At 51.5% G+C, this 20,248-nt stretch overlaps 1 protein-coding gene across 19 annotated transcripts in view; it reads left to right on the top strand.

Moving 5' to 3' along the window:
* Nucleotides 1-20,248, top strand: part of ATP11A (ATPase phospholipid transporting 11A) — a 130,038-nt gene that overhangs the window by 52,728 nt on the left and 57,062 nt on the right. For 16 of the 19 annotated variants that reach the window (XM_072761050.1, XM_072761051.1, XM_072761052.1 and 13 more), the window contains 3 exons: nt 10,587-10,709; nt 18,550-18,639; nt 19,389-19,469. In XM_072761050.1, the coding sequence (XP_072617151.1) occupies nt 10,587-10,709; nt 18,550-18,639; nt 19,389-19,469 (294 nt within the window). Of the gene's footprint in view, nt 1-1,014; nt 6,191-7,285; nt 7,382-10,586; nt 10,710-18,549; nt 18,640-19,388; nt 19,470-20,248 lie in introns of those variants that run through there. The other 3 variants (XM_072761042.1, XM_072761059.1, XM_072761055.1) reach the window with 3 other exon arrangements.

Consider the following 20,248-nt stretch of genomic DNA (forward strand, 5'->3'; position numbering starts at 1 on the left):
GCAGCCTCCATAGACCACCCCGTGTCCCTGCTGGTTCAGCTCCTCTGCCTGCATCCCCATAGAGAGGTGCCCAGGCAAAGGGGTGGGGGACAAAGCAGGACAAGTGCCCCTCCCTTTGCTGCTGGTACAAGGTATCTCCCTCCATGACCCTCAGAGGTGAGAGACTGGGGCTGAGCACACTTCAAAGCCCTACCTGTGACCTCTAACTGTGCATAGTCCTGGCCAGTGGGACACAGAGGCTTTAGGATTCCTGCTGGTTTAGGGACAAGAAACAGGTAGGTAGGTGGATTTATTTTGACACTTTGTAGATTTAAAATTAGCTGAAACAACTCCAGATTTGTAGTTTGGACACATGATCTACCATTTGGCTCAGCAGCAGGATGTAAATACCCTTGAAATAGGGAGATTTGTAAAGAGTGTTGATAATGTTTCTTGGGAACATAAAACAGATTCTCCACATGGCATGTTAGACGTGTGAAAGCGAGGAGACGCAGACCCTGAGAGGCAGTGCTTCCCGCTGCTTGGGCCCTCAGGACCACGGAGTCCACATGGGATTTCAGGGGCCATGGCTGCCAGGTGATGCCCATGCAAAGAACAGGGCACACAGGCCTCAACTTACCCATGTTTATTTTTTATTTATTCATTTTAAGATTTAAAAAAAAATTATATATATATGTATTTTTTTTATGGAAGTTTGATTTGCCAATATATAGTATAACATCCAGTGCTCATCCCATTAAGTGTCCCCCTCAGTTTTTTTAAAGATTTTATTTATTCATGAGAGACAGAGAGAGAGAGAGGCAGAGACACAGGCAGAGGGACAAGCAGGCTCCATGCCGGGAGCCAGATGCAGGACTCCATTCCAGGATTCTGGGATCATGACCTGAGCCGAAGGCAGACGCTCAACCTCTGCGTCACTCAGGCATCCCTAACTTACCTCTGTTTAACAGAAATTTCATGAAAGCTAATTTCATATACCCGGTTCTAGGATGTTTCCTTCCCTTTGGAAACCGTGACCCCTGGTGGGTTCCTATCTTGTCGTCTATGTAAAGTCAGAGGTCGGGAAGTGAAGGCTTTGGGTGCCGCCAGGCTCAGGACTGAGGAGACCCCAGCTGATGAACTGGCTGTTCCGGGCGATGCGTTAGAGCCAAGAGCTGTCCCGTCTCTCTGGTTGTTACATTTTGGAGAAATGGAAGTTGATGATACCGTGGGAGAAAACAGACCCCGTTCTGGACATTATTTTAATCAGGGCCCTTCAGGAAGTTGACATTCTGATACACAGATTGCAGGCACAGGACACCGAGCCCGTCAGAACATGAGGTCAATAGAGAACATGCTGTCCATGCGAGTGACCCTTCACAGATCACAGCTGCAGGTCAGTGAGCAAGAGCCAGGGTTTCCAGAACAGAACCAGAACCACGACGGGGCAGGGACCCCACGCTTCTTTCTCCTGTATTCATGGGTATACACAGGTCACGATTGAATTAAGTGTGCTAACATGGAGGTGTCTGGGAGGCTCCGTCAGTGAAGACTCCGACTCTTGATTTCAGCTCAGCTCGTGATCCCGGGGTCCTGAGATCAAGTCCCACATGGGGCTCTACGCTCAGTACTCCCTCTGTCCCTCCAACTAGTGCTCTCTGTCCTGTTTCTCTCAAATCTTAAAAAATAAAGTAAAATATATTTCTTATCTCAGAGTTTGAGAACCACTGGGTTTGTTATAGTTTATGTTCTTTCTCCTTCATGCAAACTTGTCAAGCCCAGACGGCGTCCAGCTCTGTGGACTTCTCCAGAAGCCTGGAACATATGCCTGGCGCCCTCCTAGACAGCAGTATCCGTTCTCTCCATGTCAGGAAGCGCCAGGGTCAGGACTTCAGTGCTTGGCAGGTTCTGCCCCACATTTGGGGATGAGCTTGTCCTCATGCATGTCTGGGAATCGCATCTCTGAGCAGGTGTGAGTAACCTTTCAAGGTGAATCCTTGCCCACTGTGGGTTTGGAGACTTGACTGTTGCTGTGACTTGGTTTCTTAATCCATAGAGAGAGAGAGAGAGGCAGAGACACAGGCAGGACCTGTCCTTCCAGGCCAGGTCTTCACTACTGTGCTCAGTACCCCTGCACCAGTCACTGAACTTCTGAGTTTAATTTTATTTTGAGATTTTATTTATTTATTTAAGATACAGAGAGAGAGAGAGAGAGCAAGTGAGAGAGAATGAGCAGGGGGAAGAGCAGAGGCAGAGGGAGAAGCAGATTCCACTGAGCAGGAAACCTGAGGTAGGACTCAATCCCAGGATCCTGAGACCATGACCCAAGCAGAAGGCAGACATTTCACTGATGGAGCCCCTCAGGCGCCCCTGAATTTCATTTCTTCGGTGGAGTTCCTAGACTATGCCCCCAAGGGCACCTATGGACAGAGATATTTAGGGGAAAGCTCTGTGCCCGTGGGGTGTGGTTGTTCAGGGCTGTTATACTTGTAGACCTTGAGGGACTCCTACCGACGATCTGCGTCGGGGTGAAGGTGTAAGGTCACCCTGCTCAGGGGACCTGCCAGTTCTCCTCTCAGGTGGCACCACCAAGCTTTGGTTGAGGGCTGCGGCCGAGTGGGGAGTGCACAGGCGGGAACTGCTTCCCGACTCCTGCTCCGGGATGTGTGCTTGGCGCTCTGTGGTCCCCATCCCATCTGCAGTTCCATGATGACCTGCATCTCACCCACGGGAGAAACAAGTTTGGCATGACTATTGGGGTCTTGTTAGAATGATTCCCTGCTTAGGAGTCTTCCTAGAACAGCGTTGTGTGTGGGGTGGTATTTATAGACATCCTATTTGTTAGGTGTTGGGAGGTCTGGGGAAAGAGCCACCAGGCTTTGAAGCTGCTCTGTGTCAGGCTCTTCCTTGTTGAAGTGCTGGGAGCATCTGAGGTCAGAAGCTGATGGAGGAGGTGGTGACTGGACACTCCAGTGCCAGGAGGGTGTTGGGCGAGTCCCCCCTCACAGAGCCAGGCCCCAGCCTCTGTGGCCCGGTGCGTCCCAGGTGCGTGTGCGAGTGTTGCCCTGGGTTTGGAGCATCTGGGTGTCCTCCCCAGAGCCCCGCTGCGCAAGGCTGTACCCGCCCCAGCCTGTCACTAACGCCCTGCACAGCACACAGCAGGGCCCCATGTGTGCTCTGAGACCACAGCCCCCGACACGGGGAGCCAGCTCCGCCTGGGAGCATCTGCAGAGCCAGCCGCGGCCTTCCCAGGAGCAAGTGTGTGGCCGTGCCAGTCCTGTCCCTATACGAAGAAGGGCGGATGGTTTGCTGGCCCCCAGGGAGCCACGAAGGCTTTGCCTGGTGTGGCCACTGATGGTTGCCAATGGGGGTGAAACCGGGCCTTCCCTGCTGACTGGTGTCTGGGCTGTGGTGAGGTGGGCCGTCAGCGGTGTCAGGAAGGTGCCAGCCTGTGTTCTTGCTTCTTTCCTTAGTTGCTCTGATATGGCAGTGTGATCAGGGTTCTGTTTTCTTATTTTCTGGAACATTCCTGGTCCTGCTCATATGGGCGCACTGGAGAGTGAGAACTTCAGGCAGAGCCTGAATCTGTTCACAGAAACCCCAGGACTGTACTCGAACTTCACTTAAGGTCGAATTCCAAACTGTGGGATACCCACCCCACGGACAACTGTGATTCTCGTGCAAACACAAATGTGAGGTGATATTTTGCTCATTGTGAGGGAATCAGATATGATAACCGGCTCAGAGGGAGAGTCAGAAAGCACACGTCACTCTGGAGTAAAGGTGGTTTGAAAGTACTGTGTGCACAGCCTTGGAACTGGAGAGGAGTGTGGACTGCCCATGGTGGGACAGACATGACCTGTATGCAGAGCGGTCGGCACTCGGGCCTGGCAGGAGGGGTGCTGCTGCCGATAGACTCAGCTCTGTAGGGGAGCTCGGTACCCCCCCTCAGGATGGTGGCCTCCCTCCTGTGTGTGGTTTCAGAGGGCGCCGTGTCCACTGCTTGACACAGAAGTGGGTTAGGGCGGACATGGAATGGGCTTCTAACAGCCTGAAGCTGTGTTCGGTCCGTGGCGCCTGGAGGACTCTGGTTCTCTTGGACACTGGTATCTCTGGGGTGGCCCACCCCTGCGGCAAGTTAGGGACATGACGTTTTTGTGTCGGAGATTTTAAGAAGGCTTTCAAATGACTTATTAAAAATCTCTATTTCTAATTACTTTCTTAAAAAATTCACCTGTACAATTATGACAAAAGCGTTAACACTCATTAAATCTGGTGGTTATTTCTGTACTCTAGAATGTGTGTTTGAATTCCCCATGTGGGGGCACCCTCTCCCCCCAGTATATGTGAGCATGTTTGGAGCATACGACCATCCTCAATGATGGTCACAGGAGCCAGGCCAGCCCGATGCTGCAGCTCTGTCCCCAGCCCAGAAAGATCCAGCAGCCACTGACCGCTGGAACTTGGCCCCCACTTCCAACAGGGCCAGCCCAAGAGCCCAGGGGCCCCCACCCACTCAGGGTGCCCTGGTCTTGCTTCAGGCTGAGGTCCTGCCCCGACCTGCCTAGGAGGGCCCTCTGGTCTGCTTGGATGAAGATCCTTTCTTCTTTCTCCCTCTGGGTTCATCCTGAAGTCTGTGTGTCCCTGGCTACTTGGCCAGTCCCTCCTCGTCACACCCCCACCATGTCCATCCCCATGGCACAGTCAGTGAGAGAACAGGACGGGGCCTGGACCCCTCCCTTCATTGCTGGGAACATGCACGAGGTTTCAGGACCCGGTGCCCCAGCTTTCCTGACCTCCTAGGCACTGCTCTGCTCTCTTCGTCCTTTACTCTTAGCTGTGGGTGAGACCACATGGTCACTTGGTCTAGTACTGTGACTCGTTTTCAAGAAGCCAGTTGAAATTGGACGCTGTTTAGGCCACTCTGCTGCTGCCTGTTCTGACATCTTCCGGTTGGGGCCCAGGCCCCCACATGGTAGCTTTTGGTTTGGGATTGCTTCCCATCAGATGGCAGGTTCTACTGAAGTCTGAGTGGGCCAGTCTCTGACTTGAGCCCTGCACCCCAGATCCCACAGAACCGCATGTCCCATAAACACAGACGGACATTGGCCCATGTTCAGCCCGTCCCTGAGGTCGCTGGCCATCGACCACCAGCACCATGCCGTCAGGAACACTGCACTACCACGCCCATGAACACAGATGTGGGGTTCTCGGACACTGATGAATTGATCCAAACGTAAAACCATCTTTAGAGAAGGAGGATCAAGGGAAGGAGCCCTGCAGGATGTTCAGGGAGCTGGGTCAGTGTGATGTGTGGTGACATTTCCTCCGTGGCTCCTGGCTCACGACAGAGACCCTTTCTCAAAACGCTGCATTCTCCCAGGAGGTGGGGGTGCAGCTGCCATGGGGCTCCGGGCTGCTGAGGGCTGCGGGCGGTTGCTGCTTTCTCCTCTTTCCTGCTCGTCCCGTCTGCCTGTACCCTCCAGGCTCACCCAGACTTCCCCAGAAGTTTCCATCCTGCTGCCACTCGGGCCCCGGGGCTGCCGCCTGCAGGGCTGTCTTCCCGCCCTGGCCCTTGACATCCTTCCTGTTTGCTCGTCTACTGTCGTGGGAGTCATGGAAGTGGATCTGATGGGCTTGCTCAGCATGGCCCCAGCTTCCCACCCACCCATAGGTGCATCTGCTCATCCCAGGCAGGTGAGCAGGTGCTGACGCGTGGAGGGCTGACGCGTGGAGGGCTCACACAAAGGCAGCTCTGGCCACTCGAAGGCCCTGAGAGGAGGCAGGCCAACTGAGCAGTTTCTGAAGCCCCTGCCACCATAGCCGCCACTGAGACCTGCCAGGTGAGCAGTGTTGGCAGGTCCCCTGTGAGCCTACCGTGCATCCTTCCTCTTTCGCTGAGGGATGTGCCATTTGCAGAGGCATGACTGTGTGCGTCAGACACGAGGCCTGTTGTACGAGATCCCACCAGGTCATGTTCCCTGCTATAGCTTTCACTTCCTGAAACAGTTACTGTGAGACCTTTACATCTGAGTTTCTAGAGCCTACACGGGCGACTGGAAGGGGAAGCGGTTCAGACACAAGGCTGACCTCTCCCTCCAAGAAAATGAAGAAGGGCCAGCAGAAGCCAAGGACGGATGGGAGGCATGCACAGGAGCTGTGTGATCCCCGACGGCGCCGCCACCACCGTGTGTTCCTGAAGTGAGAAGTGGTGAGCTCGTGTGCATGTAGACTGCACAGCCACCCAGGAAGCATGAGTATCTGCTGTATCACTGCTAAGGTGTAACCTGCGTACCACAGGGCTTTGCATGTATGCGACTCATCAGTGTCTGTTGGAACATGTTCACACCCCCAATCAGAGCATTTTCCTCATCCCAAAAGAAACCATTAGCAGTTATTCGCCCAGCCCTGGGCAAGCACAGTCTCTGCAGATCTGCCCGTCCTGGACATTTCACGTGAATGAGACCCTATGGTGTGTCACCTTTTGTCTCCGTTTCCTTCCTTTATGTAGTTTCCATGTTCACCCATGCTGTAGCATGCGTCCTCCTCATGGTTGAGTGATGAGTCCATTGTGTGGGTAAACCAGCCCTCTGTGTCTGTCCATCAGCTGAGTGACATTCGGGTTGTTCCCACCTCTTGGCTGCTCCAAACGACGCTGGTGTGAACACACGTGTACATGCAATTATGTGGACATTGCTTCCATTTCTCCATATACACCACCTACTGGGATCGCTGGGCCATGTGGCAACTGTGGCACACTTGCCTTTCTGGGGAAGTGGCGACCATCTCCCACAGCGGCTGCACCACTGCACGATCCCCGCCGGTGACAGGCAGCCCCGTCCCCACAGCCTCCCTGCGTGCCCTCGTCTCTGTTGTCACCGCCCAGGGCACGTGAAGCCACGTGTCCTTGCAGTTTCCGTCTGTGTCTCCCGCCAGCAGGATATGGAACACCAGGTGCCCTGTTGACCAACAGCTTACCTGAATGTTCGTTTAGTAATCTGAATGGGCCAGACATTAGGTCCACCTGAGGGAAGGCTGCTCTGTCACAATGGGTGTGGAGGATGGAGGGGTTGCTGTGTGAACAGGAGCTCTCTGCTGACAGAGCCATGTCTATACCCGTTCATGCCGTGACTAGCATTTTAAGAGTCATTGGGAACTCACAGTCCATCACACGAACCACAGTGTCTGCTTGTGTGCTTTTAGGTTGGACATAAATAAACTGCATGAGTGAGCGAAGCAGTTCTATTTGTCTGTAGTGTGTTCTGTGCTCTGGAACAAAAGTGGAAGTTTTATTCCTGGCTCACAGGGACAGAAGTACCGGGTCCTCTGCAGTGTGTGGCCGGCAGAGCGTTGTGCCATCACTTCAGGGCATGGCATCATGTGCACACGGACATGCTGGTGGGTACGTTGGGTGAAGACAGCGGCGCCCCGTGGCACACGTGGGGTCTGCTCTCCACTGATCTTGCTCGCTGCCGGAAGCTCTCCTCATTAGTGGTTCTCCTGGAGCCTGTTTTCTGGAACAGGGTACCCACCTCACCACCATGCATGCTGGTGATCTCCCAGATGCTGTGCTTTCTTCCATCAGCCGCTGTATGTCCTATGGTTTTCCCCCTCGTTTCTGTTTGTGACAGAAGGAAGACTCCTTCCCCTCCTCTGTGTGAGTCTGGTGGCTTGGGACCTGGCCAGGCGGCAGCTGCCTGTCCGCAGTGGTGAGCCCAGGGCACTCTGGGCAGTGCAGGCGTGGGTCTGCATGCTGCAGGCCACAGAGCACCGGGGCCCGTTCCCGCAGCTTAGATGTGCACTTGGGATTGGATTTAGGGCAGCCTTCAGGGCTTGCGGGTGCTATCCTCTTGGGCCCCCTGGGAGCTGAGAGAGAGCACCTCCTGCTGGCATCAGCCTTGCATTGCTGATGTGCATCTCCAGCCCCCCACACTGTGGGGGAGGTCCTGGAGGCTGTGTTGGGTGGCAGCGCTGGTCCTGTCTCCGATGAGGCTGGTGTCTCTGTCTCCCTGACCTCGGAGGTTTCATGATGCCCACAGCATCATGCTCAGAGCTCTGAGTGACATGACTGCCCTTCTGAGTGTACCAGTGCTGGACGGCGGACTATGTGGCTGATGTGTGGGTCAGGACTGGCTAAGTCATGAAGTTATATAATCGGGGCTGATAAGTTTGTTTTCATCACTGAATGTACCGAGAAGCACAGTCTTGCTGACCAAACCAGACACAGAAGTATTGAGCTACGCGTCCATATTTAGGGAGCCAGTCAGCTGCAGGACACGTGTGTGACGTGGGTGTGACCCGAGCCAGGCTTTCTCAGGAGCGCCTTGTTGGTTGCGCTGTGTACATGTTCTGTACATTCGGGGTTCTTAGAGCGGGACATTTGTGCAGAGAACAGCCCTCAGAACTCATCTTGGTCTTGATCTGAACCTGGAGACGCTTTCTGCCTGTCAGGGCCACACGTGAGATCCCCTGCAGGTTCCTGACCTCGGGAAGGGTCTTCCCTTGGGGCCCCTCCCTGGGCTTGCGATGCTGACCACACGGTGAGCAAGGGCAGTTGGAAGCATCACCTCACGGATGGCCTTGCGGTCCACTGAGTTGTGACCTGTTCAGGGCAGCAGGGCCTTCCAGAGGCTGGTGACTTGTTGCTTTTTTGTGTCCTTCAGGGAGCAGGAAGGGAGCGTCCCGATGCCACGCTGAGCTTTCACCCAGTAGGTACATGGTTCCTTCCAGGTGGATTTTTCATTGCAGTGATTTAGGGAGGCCCTGCTGCTTGTTGCTGCTCAGTGTCTTTCCTGGTCACGTCCCTCAGGCAGAAGTAGCATCCCAATGTGCAGTAGGTAAAATAGCTCCAATCTGGGTGGTCGTGTGTGAGGCATTATGATCATATTAAAATAGTGGGTGACCTCTAGACAGTGCGGAGAATATGAAGTGATAGCATTCCTCCTGACTGCACCTCCCTTGAGATGTGGATGTGCTTTGGGCGCAGTGGGTACCTCTGCCTGCCTGCTGCAAGGATTGGAGTGTCTGTGGCCAGGGTCAGGCCTGAAAGCCAGTGGCTGGGGAAAGGTTTTCAGGATTTTCATTTTTGTATTAAAAGTTAGGTCTTTATGCTTTTCTTTCCTCTCCTAGTTCTTTTATTACATATTCTTTTTGAACACAAGTACATGAATCCATGGGAATGAGGAGCCCCTGTGGTTGTGTCTTGAGAAGTAAAGGGATACCAGGGACTCTCTTTTCTTAAATCTCACATACAGAGATTTATTTACAAAGCTGTCACACAGGCATTTTAGTCAGCATCCTTGAAATGGTAGCAGGAGGGGCGTGGGGCGGTGGGGGAGGGCTCGCACTGCCACGGATACGGCCTGGCCCTCGTAGTGCAGGGTTTCTGGGGGGGCCACATCCTGACTTCCTGCTGAGGAGGGGCCACCCGTTCTCTCCCAGGGTCTTGCGTTTCCCACATCCATACTGAGTGTCTCTGGAAACATGGGTGGGGTTACGGGGCTTGTCTTGTCTGTGCCTCTAGTCTGCTTGGACGCCTCACAAAGCCAGGCCCTGATGGAGAGCACAAAGGCAGCGTTGACAGCGGCTATACGTGCCGTGCTGCTGGGGGCACAGCCCCCACCTGTGGGCTCCTGCCCCTGAGAGAGTGGTAGATGGGCAAACATGGGGGCGCGTGAGCAAAAAACCAGACCAAGGCGACACGAGGCTCTCGTCCCTCAGCCGGCAGAGACACGGGTTGCTTGCATTACCCGTCTGTGCAGCTTCAAGAGTGGAGGCTCCCTGCCCACAGTGGGTGGGCACAGGAGCGAGCAGGGACAGACCACCCTGGGCTCCTGCGTGGCTCCTGCTTCACTTCCTGCTTCTGTTCATTGTTGGCAGCAGCAGCCATGAGCGAGGAGCAGACGCTGTCCTCAGGCGCCATGGAGATGCTGAGGCTTGTGTCTCAGTGACGTGGGAGCCAGAGCTCTGGCCTGACCCACTCTTCCTCCCATCCCATCACATCGACCTCTACTTCACCCTGCTTACGGCACCCCAGCAGGCCGCCTGGTGGGGCAGGATCCTGAGCTGGGTGGCCGGCCAGGGGGGCCAGGGGCTGAGGGGGCTGCTATGTGAGGCTGAATCGGTAGCTGTGGTGTCTTAGGCTCCTCTGTGCTGACAGTGCAGGGTTGGTAGAGGGTTGTAAAGGTCCTTCTGGTCAGAAGATGCTTACCAAGTGCCTGGTGGGCACGACACTTTGAATAGCACCCCAGCCTTCTCTCTTCCCAGGAGAGCCGTTGAGTAGGGAGATACTGGAGGGCTCACACCTCTGTCCTGAATGCCCACTTTTACCCTCTTGTTAGAGACCTGCTCCATGTTTCCAACGGCTGCTGTCCTTTCTGTTGGAAGCCCGAGGATCCCACTGAGCCCAGCTGCGTTCTTTCCCCTGACGACCAGCGGCTCTGGCTGGGGGTGCAGACCACCTGCTCAGGCCACTCCCATGGGGGTTGGGTGAGATGGAGGAAGCTTGGGCCTTGGCCCCACACAGGTTCTGTTGATGGGGACTTGCAGTGCAGCTGGTACTCTGGGGAGGAGCTGTCCCTGTGCTAATGCTGCTCTGTATTCTGTAGTGTGCTGGAGAAGAGAACTGGGTGGACAGTCGGACCATCTACGTGGGGCACAAGGAGCCCCCGCCTGGTGCTGAGGCCTACATCCTGCAGAGGCACCCCGACAACAGAATAGTCTCTTCCAAGGTGAGCTGTTTCCTGGGATTCTGTTTCCCACAGGCCCTATGGTTACCATTGCCGTGGCTGCTGCCCACCCACCGAGCACTGTGGTTGGCGCCCACTCGAGCTGGCCCACTCGTCCTGCAGCTTGTTCCCCCAGCTGGTGAGCCATGCATCCTGTGTGGGGACCACCTGTCCTCCACTTCTCTTTAATTATGCCACGAACATGGGAGGCCTACCATGGCCACTTACGTGTTTGCTGTGTGGCCACATGCCCGTCCCAAGTCCCCAGCCCACACCAGGGGCTCCTCATCTCTAGAGATGACCCTGGATGTCACTGGTGGGAGGAGGTACATGCATCCACCTCGTAGACAGAACACTGAGCGTGTGTCGCAGTCTGTTAGGCAGTCAGTGTCGTAACAGCCACAGGAAGACCATGATTGTGGTGTCCCCACTCTAGTGAAGCGCTGTTCTCCTCGACTGGAGAGCAGGAGCGGAACTGTACTTCACACACTTGCAGAGGAACCCCTCAATGGCTCTCCAGAATGGGGTGGGGAATTTAGTAGCTGGCTTTGAACAAACAAGGTAAATGATGGCTTCCCAGATTCTGGAGAACTTTCCCTTTAGAGGTACATGCCTGTCTGGCTATGCACAGCTATGTGGTGGGCTCACTGGACCTAACATGCCCCACCCCCTGGTGTGTGTGCACACCTGTGTGGCGGGCACACCTGCTCCATACATGGATGTCCCATATGTCTCGATGTGCATGGTAGCCCTATTAAATTCTTTGTAAAGTATCAAAGATTGCTCTAAGTTTGTTAAGAATATTTGAGAACAGAAAAACCTTTGCTTTTCAAGGCATTTTTTAATGGATTTATTCTATTTAAAACTGTCATAAAAATAACAGTAGTGACAATGATAACAGCAGCTTTAATCACCATAGTCACCGTGTGGATAAGCAGATTGATCATCACAAAACCCTGAGCAACAAGCATGGCACTCGGTCACCCAAACAGATAAATAATGGGAAATGTGACCAAGCAGGACCTTACCCAGGGCAGATCTTGACAGTGGTGACCTGTGTGAACTGACACAGTCTCAGGTAGAGCTTACCAAAGAGCCTGTTACTGGTGCTCCCGAAACAGAGAAGGACTCTCAAACACATTTCTTTCTTTTTTTTTTTTTTAATTTAAAAAAAAATTTTTTTTTTAAATTTATTTATGATAGTCACACACAGAGAGAGAGAGAGAGAGAGAGGCAGAGACATAGGCAGAGGGAGAAGCAGGTTCCATGCACCGGGAGCCCGACGTGGGATTCGATCCCAGGTCTCCAGGATCGCGCCCTGGGCCAAAGGCAGGCGCCAAACCGCTGCACCACCCAGGGATCCCTCAAACACATTTCTTAAATCAGATCCTGTGCGGCTCAAATGCTTTGAGAACCAGGGACACGCACCTGACACCACTGCCGTGGGCGCTGTATGAGCTGGTCAGGGCAGGCGGCAGGGCAGGAAACCACCCACACTGCCCTGGGTCGGGCCCACAGGACATTTGTAGGGCCCTTCCGCCACTGGAGGCTTCCTGATGCAGCTGGTCTCTCCCTCCTGGGACACAGCCTGGCCTCGGAAGTCCCAGCCCCAGTGCCTTCAGGTCACTGTGCAAAGTTCTGTGCAGGGCTGCGTGGAGGAACCTTCTAGAAAACATAGCGCCTCATGGATTGGGGTGAACTGAGGGCCTTCTTGATGCATCTGGCAGAATGTGGCTGGAAGCCAAAGGATCCCTTATTTAGGACAGAAAGCCTCATTGGTGTTGGGGAGATAACTAAGAGCAGTGGTTTCTTTTTTTTTTTAATATATTTTTTTTTAATTTTTCATTTATTTATGATAGTCACACAGAGAGAGAGAGAGAGAGAGGCAGAGACACAGGCAGAGGGAGAAACAGGCTCCATGCACTGGGAGCCCGACGTGGGATTCGATCCCGGGTCTCCAGGATCACGCCCTGAGCCAAAGGCAGGCGCTAAACCGCTGCGCCACCCAGGGATCCCTGATTCAGGTTTTAGAGCCAATCTATTATTTTCATTTTTCCCCCAAATACTCGCATAGTGACTTGGAGGTGCCTCGTTTTCCTGCCACCTTCTCTGTCCCTGGGGTGGTTCATGGCGCCCACCATCCTTGGCTGCTCCACCCACACTGGGATCCCTGGGACTGCCCTGGTTTCCAACAAAGGCAACACTGCAAGGGGTGCAGGCAGGACTGGTTTGAGACACAATCGCCATGCCCCAGGGGCTTTCACGATGAGTCCTTGTCCTGAAAGCTCCTTCAGAGTGGGAAGAACTGAGTCAACATCCTTGCAAGAGGCAGGTCTGGCTAAGGCCACACAGAAGGTCGGAGCCTGTGTCTCTGCTCAAAGCAGGAGGGGCCCTGCGTCTACGCTCCTTGTTCCAGGAAGGGTCGCCCCTCCTCAGGAGGCCGGGCCAGTGTTGTGGCACCTGTCCACGGGAGATGATGCTGTGTCATTTAAGGAGAAATCGCATACAGCACAGCCTCTACTGCTCACCAGATTCTGTGCAGAAGAGAAGGCCTGGAAGGCCAAGGACTTGCCCCAAGCTATTGGCCGGGTGGACAGTGGTCTGGATGTCTGTCCGCCCCAGTGGCATCCAGAGCACATGATTGCTTTCATTTAAAAGCACCTCAGGATGGATGGGAAAAAAAAAAACAAAAACAAAACTTAATTTGTACAGCCTAAGCCTGGACAAGTCCGGAGAATGTTTGCTGTGAGGTGGCCATGTTTTCTCAGGAAGAAAGCTTCTGTCTTATAAGAAGAATGCTGGCTGAGCATTCATCTGCGCGTAGAAGCCCCTCCTCAATAAGCTTGATCTCATTGACTCAGAGAGCTTTTATCATGTGAAAAATTACACCAGGGCTGAACAAGCCTCACCAGGCTCAGCTTTGGACCCGCTCCATGGAAGTGCCGAGGTTGGCAGTCAAGGATTGATTAGAGTTGGGTGTCCTTTCTGGGGGAGACATGCTGGGCAGGTGTCTAGGATGAAGGAGAAACCAGAACCTTCTCCCCAGCACGTCCCCCTTGTGGTGCCCAAGGCCTGCTAGAGCTCACGTGCAAGCAGATCCCAGTTCACCAGAAGGCCCAGGTGCTGCTTCGTCAGTTCATAGACTCGTACTTTGGGCACAAAATGCAGGTGGCTCCCCACTCTGTCCGCAGGACACCACACATTAAATACTAGGCACAGGCTATACCGTCACCCCATTCCTCTGAGAAAGCTGTGTCACTTCTGGTCATTGACAAGGGAAGATTACTTTTACCAATTAGATGTGGACAGATAGTGTTCCTGTGGACTTATGGGTATATCTTGTCTTCCCCAGAACAGCCCACTGCTACCTACACCCTGGCCCATTGGAGAAGGAGCAGCCTCAGGACAAAGCCTGTGGGTCAATTTTTAGCCTCAAGTCTGTATTGAGCCTGCACCTTCCCCATGGCCCCGAGGCACCAGCAGTTCTCACTGGGCCACCGTGATGCTCACTCATTTTTCCGACGTCAGTATTCCAGAATGGAGCACCTATGGTGCCAGGCCCTGTGGAACACCTGACAGCGTGGCCCCGTGTCCACGCAGACACTCAGCTCCCAGGACTTACAGAAGACGGAGTGTGCGTGGTGGCCCCACAGCATCTGCTGGCCAGCTCTCATATGTCGCCCAGTGCCCAGTTACCACATCCCGCCTGCGTGGAGCTGATCTGCATGCACTCGCACACATTCTGGTCAGCTCCTCAGGTCTTTGCATTTCTTGTCATGTACCACTGGAATTAGTGACCTTCTTTTTGACCACATTAATAAGCAGCAGTAATGACTTGTGATGGTGAAATATTCTGCGAGATAAGGGGGTTACAAAGTGTAATGTCTAAGCAGCTACGCAGCCTCTCTGTGCCCGATTACAAGGAAGCAGTCATTTAAGTGGCTTTCAGTTCCAAATCCAAGCTGGCTCCTGGGCACGCTAGAATTTGGGAAGCTAAAAGAGTTTCAGAAACGGTAGCATTCAAATAGGACACGACCAGGTGTTCACATGGTCTCCCACTTGGAAGGATTGTAGCAGATGACAATCCATTTTATCTTCATCATACATATAAGATGAAAGTTTTCTCACATGGAAGCTTCCAAGGAAATGTAAGAACTCAGAGAATGGTGTGACAAGTCTCTTATGTCCCTATCACTGGCACTCGGGCATCTGCACCTTGGCGGTCTTCACCCAGTGTTGTGAGGCACATCTTGAACAGCATTGGGTTTTTGTGTTTAGACACTTGAGGAGATAGAAGATGGGGTTTTAAGTAGCTTTTCCCATTGATGTGACGTTGTACCAAGTAACAGATTACAGGTACATGGGGACATTTTTGATTGATGGGTAGTGAGTGTGGGTGTGGGTCCTGGGCAGTCAGGTTGGTTTCAGGGGGTGGGGCCTTGAGACAGTTCTGTTCTGGGGTCAGGAAATCTGTGAAGGATTGTGAGTCATTCTAAGCCAGTCACAGAAACTAAAAAATGAGACGTAAATGCTATGACTGCCTAGTAACTTACATTTTAAAAAATGATCTCCTTTTAAAAGTTAGTGGAAAATAACTGACTTTTTATCTCATATAAGAGAAAAACTATTTTCTTTTTTTAAAAATTTAAGAAGATTGCTTATGTTTGTACCGTTTGTTAAGCTGTAGAATTTTAATGTCCTGTTACTGTGTGAGCACCAGTTCCAGCCAGGACTTTGATCCTCAACCATCTTTCTTCAGGGTACCTGCTAGTATCATTACTTTATAAGCGAAGAAACCAGAACCCAGTCCTTAAATGATTTACTAAAGTTTACTTGATCTTTAAGTGTCAGGACCAGGTTGGATACGGGGTCTGACTCCACAGAGGCTACATATTTAGCAGTGGAATAAACGACAAATGTTTTCTGAATTCCATAGAGAAGCCAAATTATCCAGAGGTAGGGTAGCATGTTAAGAATTCAGATTGTGGGCAGCCCCGGTGGTGCGGCGGTTTAGTGCCACCTGCACCCTGGGGTGTGATCCTGGAGACCCGGGATCGAGTCCCACGTCAGACTTCCTGTAGGGGGCGTGCTTCTCCCTCTGCCTGTGTCTCTGCCTCTCTCTCTGTGTCTCTATGAATAAATAAACAGAATCTTTAAAAAAAAAAGAGTCTGCTTCTTGGTTTGACTCTCTCTCTCTCTAAGAAAAAAAAATTCAGATTGTGGTTTTTTGTTTTGTTTTGTTTTGTTTTTGCTTTTGAATCCTATTTTATTTTATTTTTATTTTTTTAATAATAAATTTATTTTTATTGGTGTTCAATTTGCCAACATACAGAATAACACCCAGTGCTCATCCCGTCAAGTGCCCCCCTCAGTGCCCATCACCCATTCACCCCCACCCCCCACCCACCTCCCCTTCCACCACCCCTAGTTCGTTTCCCAGAGTTAGGAGTCTTTATGCTCTGTCTCCCTTCCTGATATTTCCCACACATTTCTTCACCCTTCCCTTATATTCCCTTTCACTATTATTTATATTCCCCAAATGAGTGAGAACATATAATGTTTGTTCTTCTCCGATTGACTTACTTCACTCAGCATAATACCCTCCAGTTCCATCCACGTTGAAGCAAATGGTGGGTATTTGTCGTTTCTAATGGCTGAGGAATGTTCCATTGTATGCATAAGCCACATCTTCTTTATCCATTCATCTCTCGATGGACACCGAGGCTCGGCCACAGTAACTTCTTGCAAGATACATCCACGAAGGCAAAAGAAACAAAAGCAAAAATGAACTATTGGGACTTCATCAAGATAAGAAGCTTTTGCACAGCAAAGGATACAGTCGACAAAACTAAAAGACAACATTCAGAATGGGAGAAGATATTTGCAAATGACGTATCAGATAAAGGGCTAGTTTCCAAGATCTATAAAGAACTTATTAAACTCAACACCAAAGAAGCAAACGATCCAAACAGGAAATGGGCAAAAGACATGAAGAGAAATCTCACAGAGGAAGACATGGACATGGCCAACAAGCACATGAGAAAATGCTCTTCATCACTTGCCATCAGGGAAATACAAATCCAAACCACAATGAGATACAACCTCACACCAGTGAGAATGGGGAAAATTAACAAGGCAGGAAACCACAAATGTTGGAGAGGATGTGGAGAAAGGGAACCCTCTTGCACTGTTGGTGGGAATGTGAACTGGTGCAGCCACTCTGGAAAACTGTGTGGAGGTTCCTCAAAGAGTTAAAATAGACCTGCCCTAGACCCAGCAATTGCACTGCTGGGGATTTACCCCAAAGATACAGATGCAGTGAAACACTGGGACACCTGCACCCTGATGTTTATAGCAGCAATGTCCACAATAGCCAAACTGTTTTGTTTTTTCTGATGGGGACACCGAGGTAAAGAAGATCTAGCTATGTATTCTCTCCCCTCTTTTAATGTCCGTGGCTGCATTTCTGACCAGGAGACCTGTTTGGTTTTCGAATGAGGAAAGATTAGTGTGCATTTGACAAAATCCAACACCTGTCCCTGATGGAAAGTTTCCGGAAAGTACGAATACAGGAGAATTTCAACATGATGAAGAGTGTCTGCAGTAAACCCACAGCTAATATCATTCCTGAGGGCGAAAATAGAGATACTCCCACCTTAAGATGGAGAATGGTGCAGTCCTCCTCTCGCCACCCTGTTGAGCAGCTCCCTGGATGTTGTGGCTAATGTGTGACAGACGAGAGTGATGCAGGACAGGCCAACAGGCCAGGAGGAAGCAGACAAGTGACACGATGGTCGTGGAGAGGATCCCAACAGAACCTGGTGAAACTTATAAACGATGAGAGCAAGGCCAGCAACAAACCATCGAATTCATGACTTAAAATCTTCTGCTCTTCTAAAGATATTTTTAAGAGAATTAGAAAGACATGCCACTGACTGAGGAAATGTTTGCCAGGCACATAGTCTGTAGAGGCCCGGTATCAGGCCCTCTATGGAGGGGAAGGTGCTGCAGGGTCACCCGTGTGAAGGTCAGGAGTACTGGGAGGGGAAGGTGCTGGGGGGCCGACTGCAGGGGGCTCAGGAGTACTCAGAGGATAAGGTGCTAGGGCGTCAGCTGAAGGGGAGTTGTTAGCACTCAGAGGGGAAGGTGCTGGGGGCTTGGCCACGGGTGGGGGGGTGGTCGGGAGTATTCCACATGCTAACAGACACCATGGGTGGTGCATTTACTGGAGGATAATGATACGCAGATATTGTTCTCAATGGGGAAGGTAAGGAAACTTCTGAGGCACAGTGGAGCAGTCTGGAGAGTAGGTGAGCGTCAGGACTCCCTTCCTTGTCCGCCCTCCACTCCCTGTAGGTGGAGGAGGTGTGTGGGACTGAGGAGGTGTGGGACACCTGCACCTCGGGGCTGTCTAGGCCAGAGCAAGGCTGCTTCTGGTGCTGACTTCTGGTGTACCTTTCTGGGCCAGCTAGAGACACGGTCACAGGCAGGAGGGAAAGAGGGGTGCTGAGCGCATGTGTGTTAACAATCAGAGGTTTGTGTCCTACGAAACGTATTTTAAGGGTTAAACTGCTGTTAACCTGCTTCCCATGGCATTGAATTACCTGGCATGGGGTAACTCACACTGCTTTCAGAGTATGTGTTCTGTGTTAGGGGTTCACTCTTGTGGTCAACAAATTGATAAAACATATACGGAACACTCTAAATTTTGACTTGTGAGTTTTGTATCTAAAACTAAACATTTTGTGCTTTGACATCCAGTGTTGTCATCCTATAGGAAAGTAACACTGTAAAAGAGTAAAATGTGATCAAAATGACACCTGTTTGTTTTTCTTTTGTACAGTACACGTTTTGGAACTTCATACCCAAGAACTTGTTTGAACAATTCAGAAGAATAGCCAACTTTTATTTTCTTATCATATTTCTGGTGCAGGTGAGGCCCACTGTCTTTTTTATCACATTAAATGTAAAATCGAAATAGTGGCCCTTAATTCTCAGGAGGTCCACTGTGGTTTACTAACAAGAAAGAGCAAGTTACTTGGAGCACTTCCTCTGTTTCCTTCATGGGCAAGCGTGTTGGTGCAGAGAGATGTCTGAGCTGCAGCAGACACGTGAACAGTCTGCCTGTGGGGTGGTTCTGGCCGCCTTCCGGTCCTCAGGGGCAAATCAGGAGTCCCCCCCTCCCCCCGCCCCGGTCATTCAGAGGAACTAGCAGCCACACTGGGCATTGTTGGGTGGATCCTCCTCAGTGTGCCTGGGAGAGAATGAGAAGATAGAACCTCAGTGAGGGCTGAGTTAGGGAGCAGGGGTCTGATGTGTTTTAAGACTTCTAACCTTGTTTTTCTCGATCATGCAAAATACAGCGGAAGGACTTTCATATCGTCCCCAACATCATGTTATTCAATGTAATTGAAGCATGGGAAGCCGCACAGTAAAATAAAATAAGATGCAAGCCCCAGTCAGGCTTATGTCTTTGCTGCAGTTGGTGGGGCTTCCTTAAGCAGGTCCCGGAACTGGAGCAAACCACCCTTGTTTCATGGTAAATAGAGTGACTTATCTCCAGGGGGGGATAAAGTGGGTTTATGAATGAAAGCAGATGTTTTTGTGGGTGTTACAGGCCTGCCAGTCTAAGGTCCCTGGGACCTGCTTGACAGTAGCTCTACAATTCTGCTTTAATTGCAGTTGATTATCGACACCCCCACGAGTCCAGTAACCAGCGGGCTCCCATTGTTCTTTGTCATCACCGTCACCGCCATCAAACAGGTAAGACGTCTGCTGCCTGAAGGGAAGATGGTGCCCTCTTGTTATATAATGTCACCTCTTACCCAAAGCATGGTGATCTGTGTTATAGCTAGTTCATGGGAAGTTTAGCTAACTTGGAGAAATTCATTTTGGTCACTGTCTTAGATTGACACTTGTGCTAAAATAAGAGATTATGAAATGTAGCAGCGAGGGTGGTGTCCTGTGAGTCTGAGTAGGAAACCAAGGTTTTCATGTTCAGGACCAGTCAGTCCTGAAATTTCCTAGCCTGTCCACACTCTTGACTCTCTGAACTGCCAGGATCCACTGTGTGCAGAGTCCTGGCTGCTGTTTCCTAAGCGAGCACATGGATTCCCACGTGCCTCGGGCTCTTCTCCCTGGTTCTGGTCACTGACAGTGAGAGGACTATGTCTCAGTTATGTCCACTGTTCATCTGGCCATCTTAGTACTCTAGCTATCACCTCAGTCTGGTTCCAGAAAATTCCCATCCCCTTGGAGGGAGGCCCTGTACTAGCGAGCACCTCCCGCCATCCCTGCTCCAAGCTTCTAGCAGTCTGCATCTGTCTGGGCAGCGTCTCCCTGGTGTGGGTGTGAAGTAGCCCTTCATGATCTTGGTTTGCAAATGATATTGAGCATCTTTGCCCGTGCTTATTGGCTGTTTCTGTCTATTTCTTCAAGAAAATGTCACTAAATCCTTCATCCATCTTAAAATTGTAGTCTTTATCTTTTTATTAATGATTTGCGAGAATTCATTATATGTTCCAGAAACAAGTCCCTTATCT

Source organism: Vulpes vulpes, chromosome 6 (genome assembly GCF_048418805.1).
Source record: "Vulpes vulpes isolate BD-2025 chromosome 6, VulVul3, whole genome shotgun sequence".
Taxonomy (NCBI): domain Eukaryota; kingdom Metazoa; phylum Chordata; class Mammalia; order Carnivora; family Canidae; genus Vulpes; species Vulpes vulpes.